The 14,822-nt window shown below is 41.7% G+C and overlaps 1 protein-coding gene across 1 annotated transcript; it reads left to right on the top strand.

Moving 5' to 3' along the window:
* Positions 1 to 7,275: 7,275 nt before the first annotated feature.
* fam83b (family with sequence similarity 83 member B) lies at positions 7,276 to 14,244 on the top strand. The gene is made up of 5 exons (XM_015944535.3): positions 7,276 to 7,471; positions 8,351 to 8,824; positions 11,083 to 11,247; positions 11,520 to 11,644; positions 11,999 to 14,244. Exons 1-5 carry the CDS (start codon positions 7,412 to 7,414, stop codon positions 13,890 to 13,892), a joined length of 2,718 nt encoding a protein of 905 aa, XP_015800021.3. The 5' UTR covers positions 7,276 to 7,411; the 3' UTR covers positions 13,893 to 14,244.
* The last annotated feature ends 578 nt before the right edge of the window (positions 14,245 to 14,822 follow it).

Genomic DNA, 14,822 nt, shown 5'->3' with positions numbered 1-14,822 from the left:
ACCATTTGAAGATGTCTCACAGTACAGGCTGGAAGACCAGTTAGACGGGCATTGCAGTAATCAAGACGGGAGATGACAGTATATTGCACCAGGAGCTGGGTGGCATGTTGTGTTGAATATGGTCTGATCTTTCGTATGTTATACAGCGCAAAGTGGCATGAACGAGCAGCAGAGGCAACATGATCTTTAAAGATCAGGTGTTCATCAATCACAACACCCAGATTTCGAACTGCCTTTGAAGGAGCCAGAGATAGGAAGTCATTTTGGATTGAGATATTGTGATGTATGGATGGTTTTGCTGGGATGACAAGTAGTTCAGTTTTAGAGAGGTTGAGGTGGAGATGGTGGGATTTCATCCATTTTGATATGTCAGAGAGACAGTTTGATATTCATGCAGAGACAGTGTGGTTGTCCGGTGGAAATGACAGATAGAGCTGGGTGTCGTCTGCATAGTAGTGGTAGCAGAAGCTATGTGATCAAATGATCTCACCCAGTGAGGTGGTGTATATGGCAAAGAGAAGAGGTCCTAGTACATGTTTATGTTTATGTTGATTCATTTCGCAGACGCTTTTAACCAAAGCGACGTACAAGTTTTTTATTTTATTTTATTTTTTTTTATAACCTGTAGGGCATGTTGTGATGTGTGGGGGAAACCGGAGTACCCGGAGAAAACCCACGCATGCATGGGGAGAACACGCAACTCCACGCAGAAAGGCGAGTTTTGAACCTGTGACCTTCGTGCTGCAAGGCAACAGTGCTAACCACTGCGCCACCATGCAGCCCAGAGCCCTGTGGGACTCCTGTGGCAAGATGGTGCACGGTAGAGGATTGTCCAAGCCAAGATACACTGAGTGATCGTCCTGTGAGGTACGATTCAAACCAGGCGCGTGCTTTCTCTGTGATGCCCATTGTAGAGAGTGTGGACAAAAGGAAGTCATGGTTGACAGTGTCAAATGCTGCCGATAAGTCGAGCAGGATAAGCACTGAGGATTTGCCTGTCGCTCTAGCTTCTTTTAAGGATTCCGTCACTGCTAACAGAGCGGCTTCAGTGGAGTGGCCCTTTTTGAACCCAGATTGGTAAGGGTCAAGCAGACAGTTTTGTGAGAGGTATTCTGTGATCTGCTTGAAAGCCACCCTTTCAATGATTTTGGACAGAAAAGGGAGGAGAGAGATAGGTCGGTAGTTCTCCACATGATTTGGAGGAAGAGATGGTTTTTGTTTAGCAGCGGTTTAACCTGAGCATGCTTGAGAGAGGTGGGAAATGTACCGGATGTCATTGAATCATTGATCACATGTGACTGCTGCGGCTACTGTAGGAGCAATAGCTTGGAGCAGCTTAGTTGGAATGGGGTCAAATGGGCATGTAGTAGGGCGGCTGCACGTGACAAGCTTGGACACACAGTTCTCAGTGAGAGGGGGAAAAGAGGAAAATGAAGCACTAGGGCTTGAGATGGTTGGGCTTGAAGGAGTTTGTGGTAGCGAATGTTCAGGAGTGGCCAGTTGAGTAAACTGTTTGCTTATAGCTGCCACTTTGTCAGTGAAGAATGAGGCAAAGGTGTCAGCTGATAGATTGTTGGTTGGAGGTGGAGACGGAAGGTTGAGCAGAGTTTTGAATGTTGAAAATTGTTTCTGAGAGTCAGTAGAGCTGAGAATTTTGTCAGTGTAGAAAGCTTTCTTTGCATCAGTGATGCTGGCAGAGAATGAGGACAGTAATTCATGAAATGGCTCCAGTGGTTTGAAGCCATGTTTGAAGATTCTCCACATTTGCTGTTGAACAAATTAAAACATCTATGCACAAACCACGGTGCAAGGTGTAATTAGCCGTATGAAATAAACTGGTTACACGGCATTTGTTCCTGTGTGAGCTTCACTCACAAACAGAGCAGCTTTGTCAATTACAGGTTTAACTATAAGTCCTAGGAACTAGATGTCACAGTCAAACCTGTGGTTTTTACATTACATGCCTCCTTTGATGTTGCCTTTTGTGAAGATAATGACAATTCTCTGCAAATGTTGGAGACATTTCCAGGAATCATAATGAGCAGTCTGTTAAACATACCATCCTACAGCACAGTCTGAACCTGTAGGACGATTGTTTTCTCTCTCAGCACTAAATCAGCAACAGTCATAGCAGATGATGGCTTTTCAATAAATCTGTTCCCTTTCAGTTTCAATTTGATCAGATCCTCACTGATATTTACCTACATTTCAGAGCAGCAGGTTAACCGATGAAAACCACTTCAGTTCACATGACTTGTTAAGACTTGTCGGCAGGAGCTGAGAATAGCCGGAAGATCTGATGACAACACGGGTTGGGTGTCACTGGAAGTGACTCACAGGGAGTTTGCCCCAGGAGAGAAAAAAAAAGTCCCTGAGACTTCATCTGCACACACACACACACACACACACACACACACACACACACCACACACACACACGCACACGCACACGCACACACACACAGATTTAGGACATAACCGAGCAAAGGTGCAGATATCTTGTTCTTCCCAGCTTTTGTCTGGCGGAGCACCAGAGGTGTTTCAGCAGGCTGCTGAACAAATGATTGTTACTGATCACGCAACTGAACGTTTTATTTAGCTACAACCGCAATAAAAAGGCTTATCCCACAAAGCTTAAAAAGGTAAAACTGTGTGAAAACATTTATATGAATGCAAAAATCATGTCATCAAAAAGAGGAAGATTATTTCAAGCAAGAACCTAAATTATTCAAACAGGTTTGAAAGAAATGTTTTCACTCCTGGTGTTTCCTGTGCTAATCACCCACTTGCAGAGGTTTTCCATCTCTGCGTGGATATCAGATGTACCTTTTGCAACTTTTTAGTGACTCCAAGCAAGAAACCTTTCATGTTTCCCCCAAAATGTCATTAAACCTCACCCAAAGCTGCAGACGGCAGGAGTCTCTGCCTAAACCTTGTGTGAGCTGTGCTTTTAGGGGATTCAATTCAAAGGTTCAAAGTCAATAAAAGAAAGTGAGAGTGTGGTGTCATTTAACCAAATGTTATGTGGAGCCTCTGGAGAGTTGATATGCAAACCTGCATACCTGAGGCTGATGACATAAGCTGGAGGGTTTCCTGCCTCGTGAACGCCGAACACATTCTTCAACAGCTTTTTAATGAAGCAGCCTGCTCTACAGGAAAAGCAATAGGCCATGTTTATATTTATTTTTTTGTTGTTTATTTCTGTTATTTGCTCAAATTATTTTGTGTTTACAATTTAGTTTGCTCCAAACTATGACCAGTCCTTGTGCCACTAATCAATTTTAACCCTTTAGAACCCAAACCGTGGTCACGTGGTGACAGTGGTGTCAATTTCAAACATTTGCAAAATTGCTTCTTGAGTCAAATATTTACAACCCTGAGATACATTCTATCCATACATATATCGACAATTATTCTACTTCTTTATTTTATTAATTTTTTTTCTACATTTTGATGTATTTATTCCAGTCTGTTTTCCAATTCAAAAGGCTAGGAAACAGATAAGAATAAATACATCCAATATAGAAAAACATCAAATAAAACAAACAAGTAAAATAAATTTAAATTTACACTCACCTAAAGGATTATTAGGAGCACCACACTAATACGGTGTTTGACCCCCTTTCACCTTCAGAACTGCCTTAATTCTACGTGGCATTGGTTCAACAAGGTGCTGAACGCATCCTTTAGAAATGTTGGCCCATGTTGACAGGACAGCATCTTGCAGTTGAAGGAGATGTGTGGGATGCACATCCAGGGCTCGAGGCTTCTGTTCCACCACATCCCAAAGATGCTCTATCGGGTTGAGATCTGGTGACTGTGGGGGCCGTTGTAGTACAGTGAACTCATCGTCATCTTCAAGAAACCAATTTGAACATGGTGCATTATCCTGCTGGAAGTAGTCATCAGAGGATGGGTACATGGTGGTCATGAAGGGATAGACATGGTCAGAAACAATGCTCAGGTAGCCCGTGGCATTTAAACCATGCCCAATTGGCACTAAGGGGCCTAAAGTGTGCCAAGAAAACATCCACCACACCATTACACCACCACCACCACCAGCCTGCACAGTGGTAACAAGGCATGATGGATCCATGTTCTCATTCTGTTTACACCAAATTCTGACTCTACCATTTGAATGTCTCAGAAGTCGAGACTCATCAGACCTGGCAACATTTTTCCTGTCTTCAACTGTCCAATTTTGATGAACTTGTGCAAATTGTATTCTCTTTTTCCCATTTGTAGTGGAGATGAGTGGTACCCGGTGGGGTTTTCTGCTGTTGTAGCCCATCCGCCTCAAGGTTGTGTGTGTTTTAGCTTCACAAATGCTTAGCTGCACTCCTTAGTTGTAACGAGTGGTTATTTCAGTCAAAGTTGCTCTTCTATCAGCTTGAATCAGTCGGCCCATTCTTCTCTGACAGGGGACAAGGTATTTTCGCCCACAGGGCTGCTGCATACTGGATGTTTTACCCTTTTCACACCATTCTTGTTAACCCCTAGAAATGGTTGTGCCTGAAAATCCCAGTAACTGAGCAGATTGTGAAATACTCAGACCGGCCCGTCTGGCACCAACAACCATGCCGTGCTCAAAATAGCTTAAATCACCTTTCTTTCCCATTCTGACATTCAGTTTGGAGTTCAGGAGATTGTCTTGACCAAGCCCACACCCCTAAATGCATTGAAGCAACTGTCATGTGATTGGTTGATTAGATAACTGCGTTAACAAGAAGTTGAACAGCTGTTCCTAATAATCCTTTAGGTGAGTGTATTTATGGATAGAATGTGACTTTGGGTTTTCAAAGTTGAAAATTTGACGTAAAGAGTAAGTCACCCCCAAATCAATTTTTTTCTGATAAACTATATAAATGCGTGTCTAATTGTGCTGCAGACACGTGTAGTCAATAGTTTTGCACTTTAGTGCATTTTAGTTAAAATTTTTATTTTCTTAGGTGTGTTCCTGCTGTGTCGTATCTCTAATTCCATGCTGTAGTTCTTTTTTAAAACACAGAGCAGTTTTGTTTACCTGTTTTCCCGCTATGTTTCGTTTGCGGCTGCAAACTTCCTCAGGCTGACGAAACGTAGCGGGAAAACAGGTAAACAAAACTGCTCTGTGTTTTAAAAAAGAACTACAGCATGGAATTTTTATTTTCTGCCTAAAACTGTCAGTGTTGTGCCGTTGTCAGGTAAAAACTCTGCACTGCATTTAAATTTAAATCTGCCATCGCTATTGGCTAAGAGGTACCCTAGAACGTTAGTTGGTGCCATATGATGCCACAATGTCATTGTGAGCCTGTGTGTGTGTGTATTTGTTAGCGGCTCCGCCCTCTCGGTCTGCTAGGCCACAGCATTTGTTGCATTTTTCAAACAGGAAGTGGGAGTGGAGTAGGACTCTGGTAGGGGGTGAGTTGCTCTTTAAGAAGCAATTTTGCAGATGCTTGAAAGGAGTTGTGAAACCAGTATTACCATGGGTGCTTAATGGTTAAATTGAAGAGTGGATTATATCCCCTTAAATGTTAAGGACTAAGTGGCTATTTGTGCACAAAACCCTCTTTCATTAAAATTTCCAATGATTAGCAGAAAATGTATCTACACTCACCTAAAAGATACAAATTTTGAGTTAAAATACTTTTGTGGTTGGAGTGGAGATTGAGCGGACAACACTGGCTGCTGGTTAGCCACTGGCTAACGGAGGAGGGCCGGACCGTGTTGGGAGAGATACAGGAAGCTCTCGGTGAAGGAACTTTAGAAGTGTTGAAGAAGAACGTTGGGATGGACACGTTGGGACCGGATTGGGAGCTCTAGTACAAAGAAAAGATGAATGAGCGACTCCAGGTGAGTTACGTAACTGCTTAGAGGCTCGTGTCCAGCTAATGGTGGGTGGAGAGCTCATCATATGCGGCTGCCGAGAGTTGGGCATGATGAGATTTAGACAAGTTTGGTCTGTCTTTCAATTGCTTTGTTTGTTATTTCAGTTCACCGAATAGTAAGTGTTTATATTCTCTTCTTCTTCTCAATTGGTTTGGCAGACTGCATGCATACTGCCCTCTGCTGTTTCTTTCAGTCATGTCAAAACACAAACACGACACGCAGAGCCTGTATATCGCTAAAAAACTAGCCTATTTGAAAATGGCGCATGACTACGGAGCGTCGACCAGTTTACGTGTATAAAATGTGACATCTGAAGCTAAGTATAATACTTAGAAGAAGAAGAAACATTTTGTATATAGCGCCTCTAAAGATAGAATTAACGAGGCGCCTCAAACAATAAAAAAATTATTACAAAATATATAAAATTATTTTAAAAATATCATAGTAAAAATTAAGAAATGAGGGCAGACATTGGTGAGAAATAATAAAAAGGCCAATTTTGTGAACAGGACACACAGAATTTGATAGTAAACAAGAAATAAATAATACACACCTGGTCTTTGAATACTAACGCATTTGTGTGTTTTGATAAGGTTTTATTCCATTAACTCGCAAAGTTTTCTGGAGATCTCTGAAACTTTTCTAACTTATGGTAAAATCAACCGAAATGTTTTAAATGTGTTTATGATGTAGAACCAACAGCATAAAAAGACAACATTCACAGTAAACAGGTGAAAACTGGCTAGAAAATAGAATCATTATTCATTAGGTGTCTAATAATGCATGAATAAGGGAATTTTTGTTTTAATGATACATGATATTTTAGATGTAACTGACTTTTTAATTAGTTTCACTTCATTTGCAATAATATTGCCTCAGGCACACTGGCTTTTATGATCCCCCTTAGAGACTAACTGCATAACGAGTCTCTCACAAGTTATTGACAAGTTTGGATGAAGAATGTCCAAAAAGGAAAAAGACGCTCTTCTTTAGAAACACTTCAGTGAGCAGAAGCACCAACAAACTGCCTTCCAGAGGGTCTGCATGGACATTTCAGCTGAGATACAAGGGAGCATTGATTTGTTCTATTTGGCTTTTGATGAGAAATATCCGGGAATTGTCTACAAAGGTGTGTTAATCTAAATATTCTCACAAATGAGTTTTTGAACTGAAATAAAATGTTTGCACTTTTGAGTCGTTTTCATGCCGAAGGCAGATTAGTCTGGTGTGATTATCGTTGCAGTAAACCTCTATGTCACCACTATCTTGAGTTTGTTCTCAGTGAACTTTGTTCCCAGAAAGAGGCAGAGGAGGAACTGGAGGAGGAAGAGGAGGAGGAGGAGGAGGGGAGTGGCCACATGTCTCAAACAGGTTTATGTCTGCCTGTGAGCCAGTTTCTAGCGGGCCATTTGCATGTTAAAACAGGAATACACACCCTCCAACTGCAGACAGTTTATCATGTTGAGACACCTCCTTGTCTTTGTCTCTTCCAGCTGGCTCACAGAAGCGGCTCCAAACACAGAATATAAGATAAGAATTTATAGATGGAGGAAAGATATTTTAGGGGCAGTCAAGAGGAATTCTCCAACGGTCACTATCAACATGTAAGTCACTATTGTTGAGTATTTGCTAACACTTCTTCAGCTGTGGTTTTGAAGCCCTGTTGGAATTGCCAACAGGTCACCTGCAAGACAACTCTCTAAAGAGCGAGACCGCCTCAACACAAATCTCTAAATGAGCTGAGTGGACGCTGCAGCAACTGTTGGAATGTTGTAAAATGTCTGTTTAGGCAATGTGCTAAAGTATTTTTGACACCTAAAACTTCAAAACGTGACTATTAGATATGTTGAATTAGAAGCCGTAGAAACAGCGTTCTGCATGCATAACTTATCAACTAATGGCTGATTTCAGTCCCTGAACAACACCCAGCTGAGCTTTCTTGAATTTTTGACCACTAATAAAAAACAAACGTGGGAGACAGTTCAGCTGTAGATCACTTATTTATTTTTTCTAAAACTGTATTTTATAAGTAAAAATATGGTTTTCCTCAAGCAGCTAATAGCTCTTACTGTATTCTCTCTCTCTGGTTTAAACGTCTTTGACTGATATCCTTTAAGTCGTAGATGACTTGTTTACATATTTTCATTTAGACTGTGCAGCAATCATTTGTACTTTTGTGCTTTTTGTTTCTTCCCCTAAACTTAATTTTTCAGGACAAGCTAAAATTCTGTCTTTTTAACTCTTTACTTGCTGGGGTGTATTCTAGTGCCTATAAATTATCACCTCAAATGAAAAAAAACCAACAAAAAAACCACTTTGAAACCACAAAGGTGTTATGCGAGGTGAAGTGCTCAGTAATTTATACAAGAATCTCCCAGAGAAAACAACAAATGTGTTTCATGGTTGATTTAGCCTCACTAAGCCATGATGTTTGTGCTGTCCTCCTGTTACACCAGCTCATTGATCTTCACTATCTTTGATAGGCCATAAAGAAACATTTTGGGGAGATGGATGCTACAGAGTTCTCCAGGCTGTCGTCGCTGGGGGGAGAATCTTCTGCAGACGATTTCATCCAGCCTCATTATAAGGAGACCTACCGGCTGGCCATCGATCAACTAGTGGATGGCGGCAGAGACACTTATGACGAGTTCCTCAAAGACGAACGAGTGAAGAGTTTTCTCTCAGAAGATGAACTTCTCTTTATCACTGCTAATGTTAAACGGCTGACACCTAAAAGTCAGACAGAAGACGTTGTCGGTTCATCAGACGCCTCATCATCCTCGGGGACGTACTGGCCCATCCACTCCGATGTGCAAACACCAAATTTGGAACTGGGATGGCCAGAGATCCTGCCTGAAAACCTTCACACAAATATTAATCTGCTCTTCCATCCGCCCAGAATGAACAACCCGACCATAAAAGAGGTGATCCGGAAGTATATCCAGGATGCAAAACAGGTAATAAAACCCCACACATTTTCCCCTCAGAGCTTCTTTTCCACACTAGGGGTTGCATGACTTAATTTTTTTTAACCCTCTGATGCATGAATTATGAAATCTTCAACCATGATTTTTTAAACAATTTTTTTCATTCATCTTTAGGTGTGAATGAAACAAATTTCAACAAATATTTTTTGTAAAATTTTATAATTTACAAATAATTTATTACATGTCCACCTCAGTGGGCAGCATGCATTCTGAGCATGAAATATGTTGGCTTGGCTTACTGAGGTCCAAACGGAGGGGCTCAAATGCAATAAAGTCTTCAACAGCTGTGCCTAATAGCAAAAACAAATAAATAACAATTTTGAGTACCTGTCCACTGTAGTGACCATTATGCATCAAAGGGTTAAAGTCGACAGTCAAGTAATGAAAATCGCGTTGACTTCGACTAGTCGTTGATGACGTCATACACCTGAAAGGGGGGGGGGGGGGCAGTCAGTTGGTTCGCTGGAGTTTTTGACAATTAAAATTGCGCCCACATTTTCAAAGTTAAACACATCTCTTTTAACAACGGTAGTTTCTGCTTCAGCCATCTCCCCCCTCCCCCTGCGCAGCGGCCGCAAACTCACTGATGCGCCTGCAGCCTCTCGGAGTTCCTGCTGCTCTAAACATTAAAATAATTATTTCATTTTCTGTTCCTCACTTCTGATTACCTTCAGTGGTGTCTGTTTGTTGCAACCACCAGGTACAAAAACTAACTTGTTTTTATTTGACTATTTTTCTGTCCTGCCTGTTTTTTATCTTCCTGCATCTCCTCTCAATCCTAAAGAAAAACTGCTACCTGGGTTCATTTATATTCACCTTATGAGTTACCCTTGAACTGCAGTTCCAAAAGATCTACCGACCGCAAAAACAGCAGAGTGCGCGCTGCTTGCCGGCCGCATCAGTGATCGGTGCATCACGGAGGACAAAACAGGTGATGCGCCCCGCTCCACAGCAGCGAAATGCATCAGGCGCAAATAAAAGACAGAAAACATAAAAGGAAATGAGCCGACATGAACGATTGCGTGTTAAATTAGTTTTTGAGGTGGCGACACCTGATTTGATAATGTTACTGTGGCCGTGCTCAGGACGCAGATGTCTGGAGCGCGTCAACAATCAGAGCTTTGCATGCGCAAGCTGGTTAAGATTAGGATGGGGGTGAGGGGAAGGTTAAATTGCAAGAGGGTAAACGTCACAATTTGGTCCGTTTTACGGCTGGTGTCAGTACCGACGCTCTGGCACAGCGTGTCGCCTCCGCCTCGATCCAGACGCGCAGGGGCTCGTCACCTGCTGTCTTTTCCAAGGACTGCATCTTGTCATTATCACGTGACAGCGACTAGTCGATGACAGGCATAAAATGTCACTACAGAGCAGTGAGGTCGACTAGTCGACTAGTTCATACAACCCCTATTCCACACTCGGTAGCAAAAACCTCTCAAGGCAATTAACACCCTTTTTCCAAACTTTGTAGTCAAGGAGTGTCTGTTTGGCTGGTTTAGATTAAATCTAGTTGTGCAACTCACTTTCTTAATAACCATAATAACCTCATTCAACGCTTTACCTGGCAGGTCAGCCACTGTAAAGCATGTAGCCCATACGTGTCCCTACATGCAAAAAGGGAATGTCTGAATAAAAAGTCAAACATTATTATTTTCTATCATGAATATTATCTCAATGATAATTATAATATTCCTGTGTTTCCCAGATCAGCACATCCAGAGAAAGACAGAAGTTTATAGGTTTTAGATTTGTCAATGAAAACAATTTGTTAAAGACAATTTGCATAATCGAGTGACTAAAAATGTTCAGAAAAAAAGGTATACTTTTCACCTGTTTTCCCTGTAATCACATGTGAGCATTTTTAGCACAGATAATGCTGTTTATTTTGTGCTACTCTATAGAACCCCTCTAAGAAGGGAACGAAGACCTGAGAAAAGAGGACTTTCACTTGGTCCTTCTGTACACAAAATATGTTCCAGAAAAGGCCAAAATGGATTTGGGATCAATAAATGTTCTCATTAGTAAAAGAAAATTATTTTTCCTACTTTTTCCTTCATTCTATTTCAGTAAAAATGACGTTAGCTGTATTCACTGTTAACATTTGTAAAAACAGGCCTTTACTTGTTTCTTTTGGTCACGTTCACCTTGTGCCATTTCAAGTTCATGATGTAAACATTGACTTCACAAACTAGTGAAAGGCTCTGTTCTGATTCTGGTCTCTGCTTTTAAAGGTCATCGGCATTGTTATGGACGTCTTCACCGATGTGGATATTTTCAAAGAAACCATGGACGCCTCTTTACGGGGAGTTCCAGTCTACGTGCTTCTGGATGAGCTGCATTACAAAAGTTTCGTCAAAATGGCTGAAGATCAGGAAATCAAACTACAGCAGCTCAGAGTAAGTTTTCCCATGGTTCCTCGTGTAAAAGCCTAGCATGTTGAGCTCTATTTCCTTGCTAAATTGGGTGGAGTACATTTTATTTGGCAAGACATTCTCAAGTTTCAAACACACCCTTTATATTTTTCTTAAATGCACATTAAAAGAACAAAACACCGAGGGCGATGTGACCCAACAAACTGTCAGCATGTCTCTGTGAGACATCTGCAAATTGTGGATGTTTATTTGTTCTGTGATATTTAACAATGACACTTTCACTGCTCTTCCAACAGAACATGATGGTGCGCACCGTGAAAGGCCAGGAGTACCTCTGTCGATCCGGAGCAACATTTCATGGAGCAATGGAGCAGAAGTTTCTCGTAGTTGACTGCCACACGGCAATTTATGGCTCATACAGGTAAGTAATGCTGCAGCACAACAAGAGACATGGCTGAGGGCACTGAGGCATTTCTTATATAATTCGAACACAACAATGCATTTGCTGTCACAGTGCAGAGATATTTTTTCAGTCTGTGTGTAGACAATTGAATCATAAATAAATCTCCCAAGTTTGATTTGCTTCAAGTCTTCCGTTTATAATCCTAAAAGAATAGGAGGTTGAGAAATGGTAAATGGTAAATAGCCTGTGTTTGTATAGCACCTTCTTAGGGTTCTACAACACCCAAAGACCCTTTATAATCAGTCATTCACCCATTCACTCACAAATTCACACAAAACCATGGATTATAATGGTGCTGTCCTATGTTCACAGCTTCTCTTGGTCTTTCGAGAAGATCCATCTGAGCATGGTTCAGGTCATCAAGGGCCACCTTGTGAAGTCTTATGATGAGGAGTTTCGGACACTTTATGCTCAGTCAACTGTTCCAGCTGACCTGAGTCCTCCGCAGGGTCTATGTCTCAACAGCGGGCTTCATATCAGGCAACCTTTGTTACCAAATTCTCAATCTGCACCAAAACTTGGGCGGCGGGATCAGCTGAGGTACACCTTTGATATGGTCAACCGTAAAACCTGTGAAAGGAGATTTAGCACCAGAGATTTGAAAGACGAGAGCGGCATGCTTGGTCCGGTGATTGAGAATGACATCATGCACCGTCAGATGCTCCAGTTTCCTCAGATTTCTTCTGATTCAATGGATTTGTTGAAAAGGCACAGCTATGCTGGTGAGAGACAAGACGGGCAGGTCCCACTTAACATCAGGCCCAAAGGAAGCAACTGGAACATCTACAGAGAAATGGGAACCGGACAAAATAACTATGCTGTGGATAATTATCAGCAGGTTTCACATATGCACAGAGGTCAAAACATGCGTCAGTCCTACAACGGCAACGACAAACAGGTCTTCTCCATGCAGCAGAACCTACCGGCATTAGAGGATCGGCCAATGGCTTATAGGCAGAATTGGAGTTTAGGTGCTTTCCTCAAAAACTCTGTTTCTCCAGCTTTAGATGCTGATGACTACTTAGACCAACACGAAACCTCAGACAAAGCAAACACTTTCATGCAAGGAAGGATGAGGAACTCCCTTGCTCTCAGGTCCACCATACTGGAACAAACAGAGCCAAAAATACACGCAAACATACCTGCAGCCCCCATCTCTCCTTTGCACTACTCTTCAATGCAGTGGAATCCGGCATTCATTGAAAACAGATTAAACTCTCATGATTTTACAGTAAAGAGACAAAGTCTGCAAATTCTGGACGACTCTCAGGGTTCTCCGAGCCTCGGGCCTTGTAGAAACTCTAACCCTTATACATTTGCCAGCTTGGGCAGAAGTAAACATGGACAGATAATCAAAACCCCTGACCTCCTGACAGACAGTTGGCACAAAAGGCACAGTTTGGCAGAGTCGCATTCAAACACTGAGCCCACACGGGAACCCCCAACTCCCACGCATGGACCCTACATCAGGAAACCACTTAATAAAAGTACAGTAGAGATCAGTGCAACAAGTGAACGACACAGGTCAAATCTGGGTGAAGATCAGAGATCCATCTCCCACTATGATGTCAACAGTAACACAGACACAAAAGGCTCTTCTAATTCTAACTGGCAGGAACCCCCATCTAGGACGGTCTCTGCAGCAGCCCTGGTTCACAAAAACAAAGACTTGACAAACAAATCTAACAGTACCCAGCGTCTACGAAAAAATGATTCCACAAAGTCTTCGATAGACATACCAGAGAGGAAAGGGGAGTATTTAAAATCCAGGGAAACAACACCGAGTCTCACTTCAGATGAGAGCACCAGCACTATTACTGCCGAGGATGAGGCAGAAACTTCCAGTGCCAGAAACAGTCACCGAAGTACAACCGCTTCAGACAGGTTCTCTTCAGAACATTCCAAATCTCAGTCCAGAACTGAAGAACATCTACTGCCATGGCAGAACTCGCTCACCAAAACCAGTGTACAGAAGAAACCCTCTTTTCGGCTGCCCAGCAGATTAGAACAATTCCACTCGTCTGAAAAGAAACCCTCTATGCCCAAAAACCTGAGACGCACAAAGTCTGAGGATAAATCCAAAAGTGTTTCTAAGGCTGAGGCAGCTGCTGAGTATAACCTCACCCAGGCTGCACGGGGGCAGCAAGAGAATAAGCTGGAGAAATTCTTCCATAGAATAGGAAATTTTATGAACAAGAACAAGTAGTTGTTGCTACTTGAGCAGGACGAAGTGTCCACAGTTCACTTGGAACTAATGCACATTTGACTTTTTCTTTGTGTGGTTCTGGTCTTTTGTGATTGCAATGTTTACATTTGGACCTCTCCTTTTTGTTTTGCACTCAGACGGCCAGAGGACAAAATTTCCTGAAAAAGGAGCATATCTTGCAATAATACCCACAACAGGTGCTCTTTATATGATTATAAAATAGCTGTTCATTTTCTCCCCCCCCCCCCCCCCACTGGTTTAATGTCGTAAATTGAAATGCCTTCAACGATATTTGCAGAAGGAAATTTATAAAGGTCAACGATGTAAATGCACCGTGCTGCTATAATTGCTGTACATACCAGATGTTTTTATTATAGGATTAACCTGCTTGAGTGCTGCCAGGAACTCAGGTCAAAGATATTTTTGCTAAAGGCATGCAAGCTTGTCACATGAGAACAAACCCTTCTCACCTTTGTCATTGAGTTCTGTGACATTTTTTCCAACAAACATGTCATTGCAGAAGTGTTGAGAAATGTGCACACATTGTACTTTTGTACTAATTTTTGGAACAAGTTTCAGCAAGAGGGGGTGCACATTTTAAAGTTGTTTTTTTTAAATGCATCCATAATGACATGCACTTTCGTAAAATAAACGGTTCTTTATGGAAAGTGGCACGTACAGTACTGGAGCAGCACATGGTGGATTCAATCATTTCATCTTTATTTAAGATCCAAAAGGCACAGGGTCCAACTTTCTGTCTATGGTGAAAAGATTTCTAAGTTGTCCTTTTAATTGTTTTGTGATGAGAAACAAAACTACTGGGTGTATTTGTGTATGAATATGCAGGGAGGTGCTAAGGGTCAGCGTACAACAGTAAACTAATTTCTGACCTAATTTGTAAAATATATTTATTAATTCAGTAAAAATTTT

Source organism: Nothobranchius furzeri, chromosome 12, assembly GCF_043380555.1.
Source record: "Nothobranchius furzeri strain GRZ-AD chromosome 12, NfurGRZ-RIMD1, whole genome shotgun sequence".
In the NCBI taxonomy this organism is placed as follows: Eukaryota; Metazoa; Chordata; class Actinopteri; order Cyprinodontiformes; family Nothobranchiidae; genus Nothobranchius; species Nothobranchius furzeri.
This window is presented reverse-complemented; position numbering and strand designations above follow the sequence as displayed.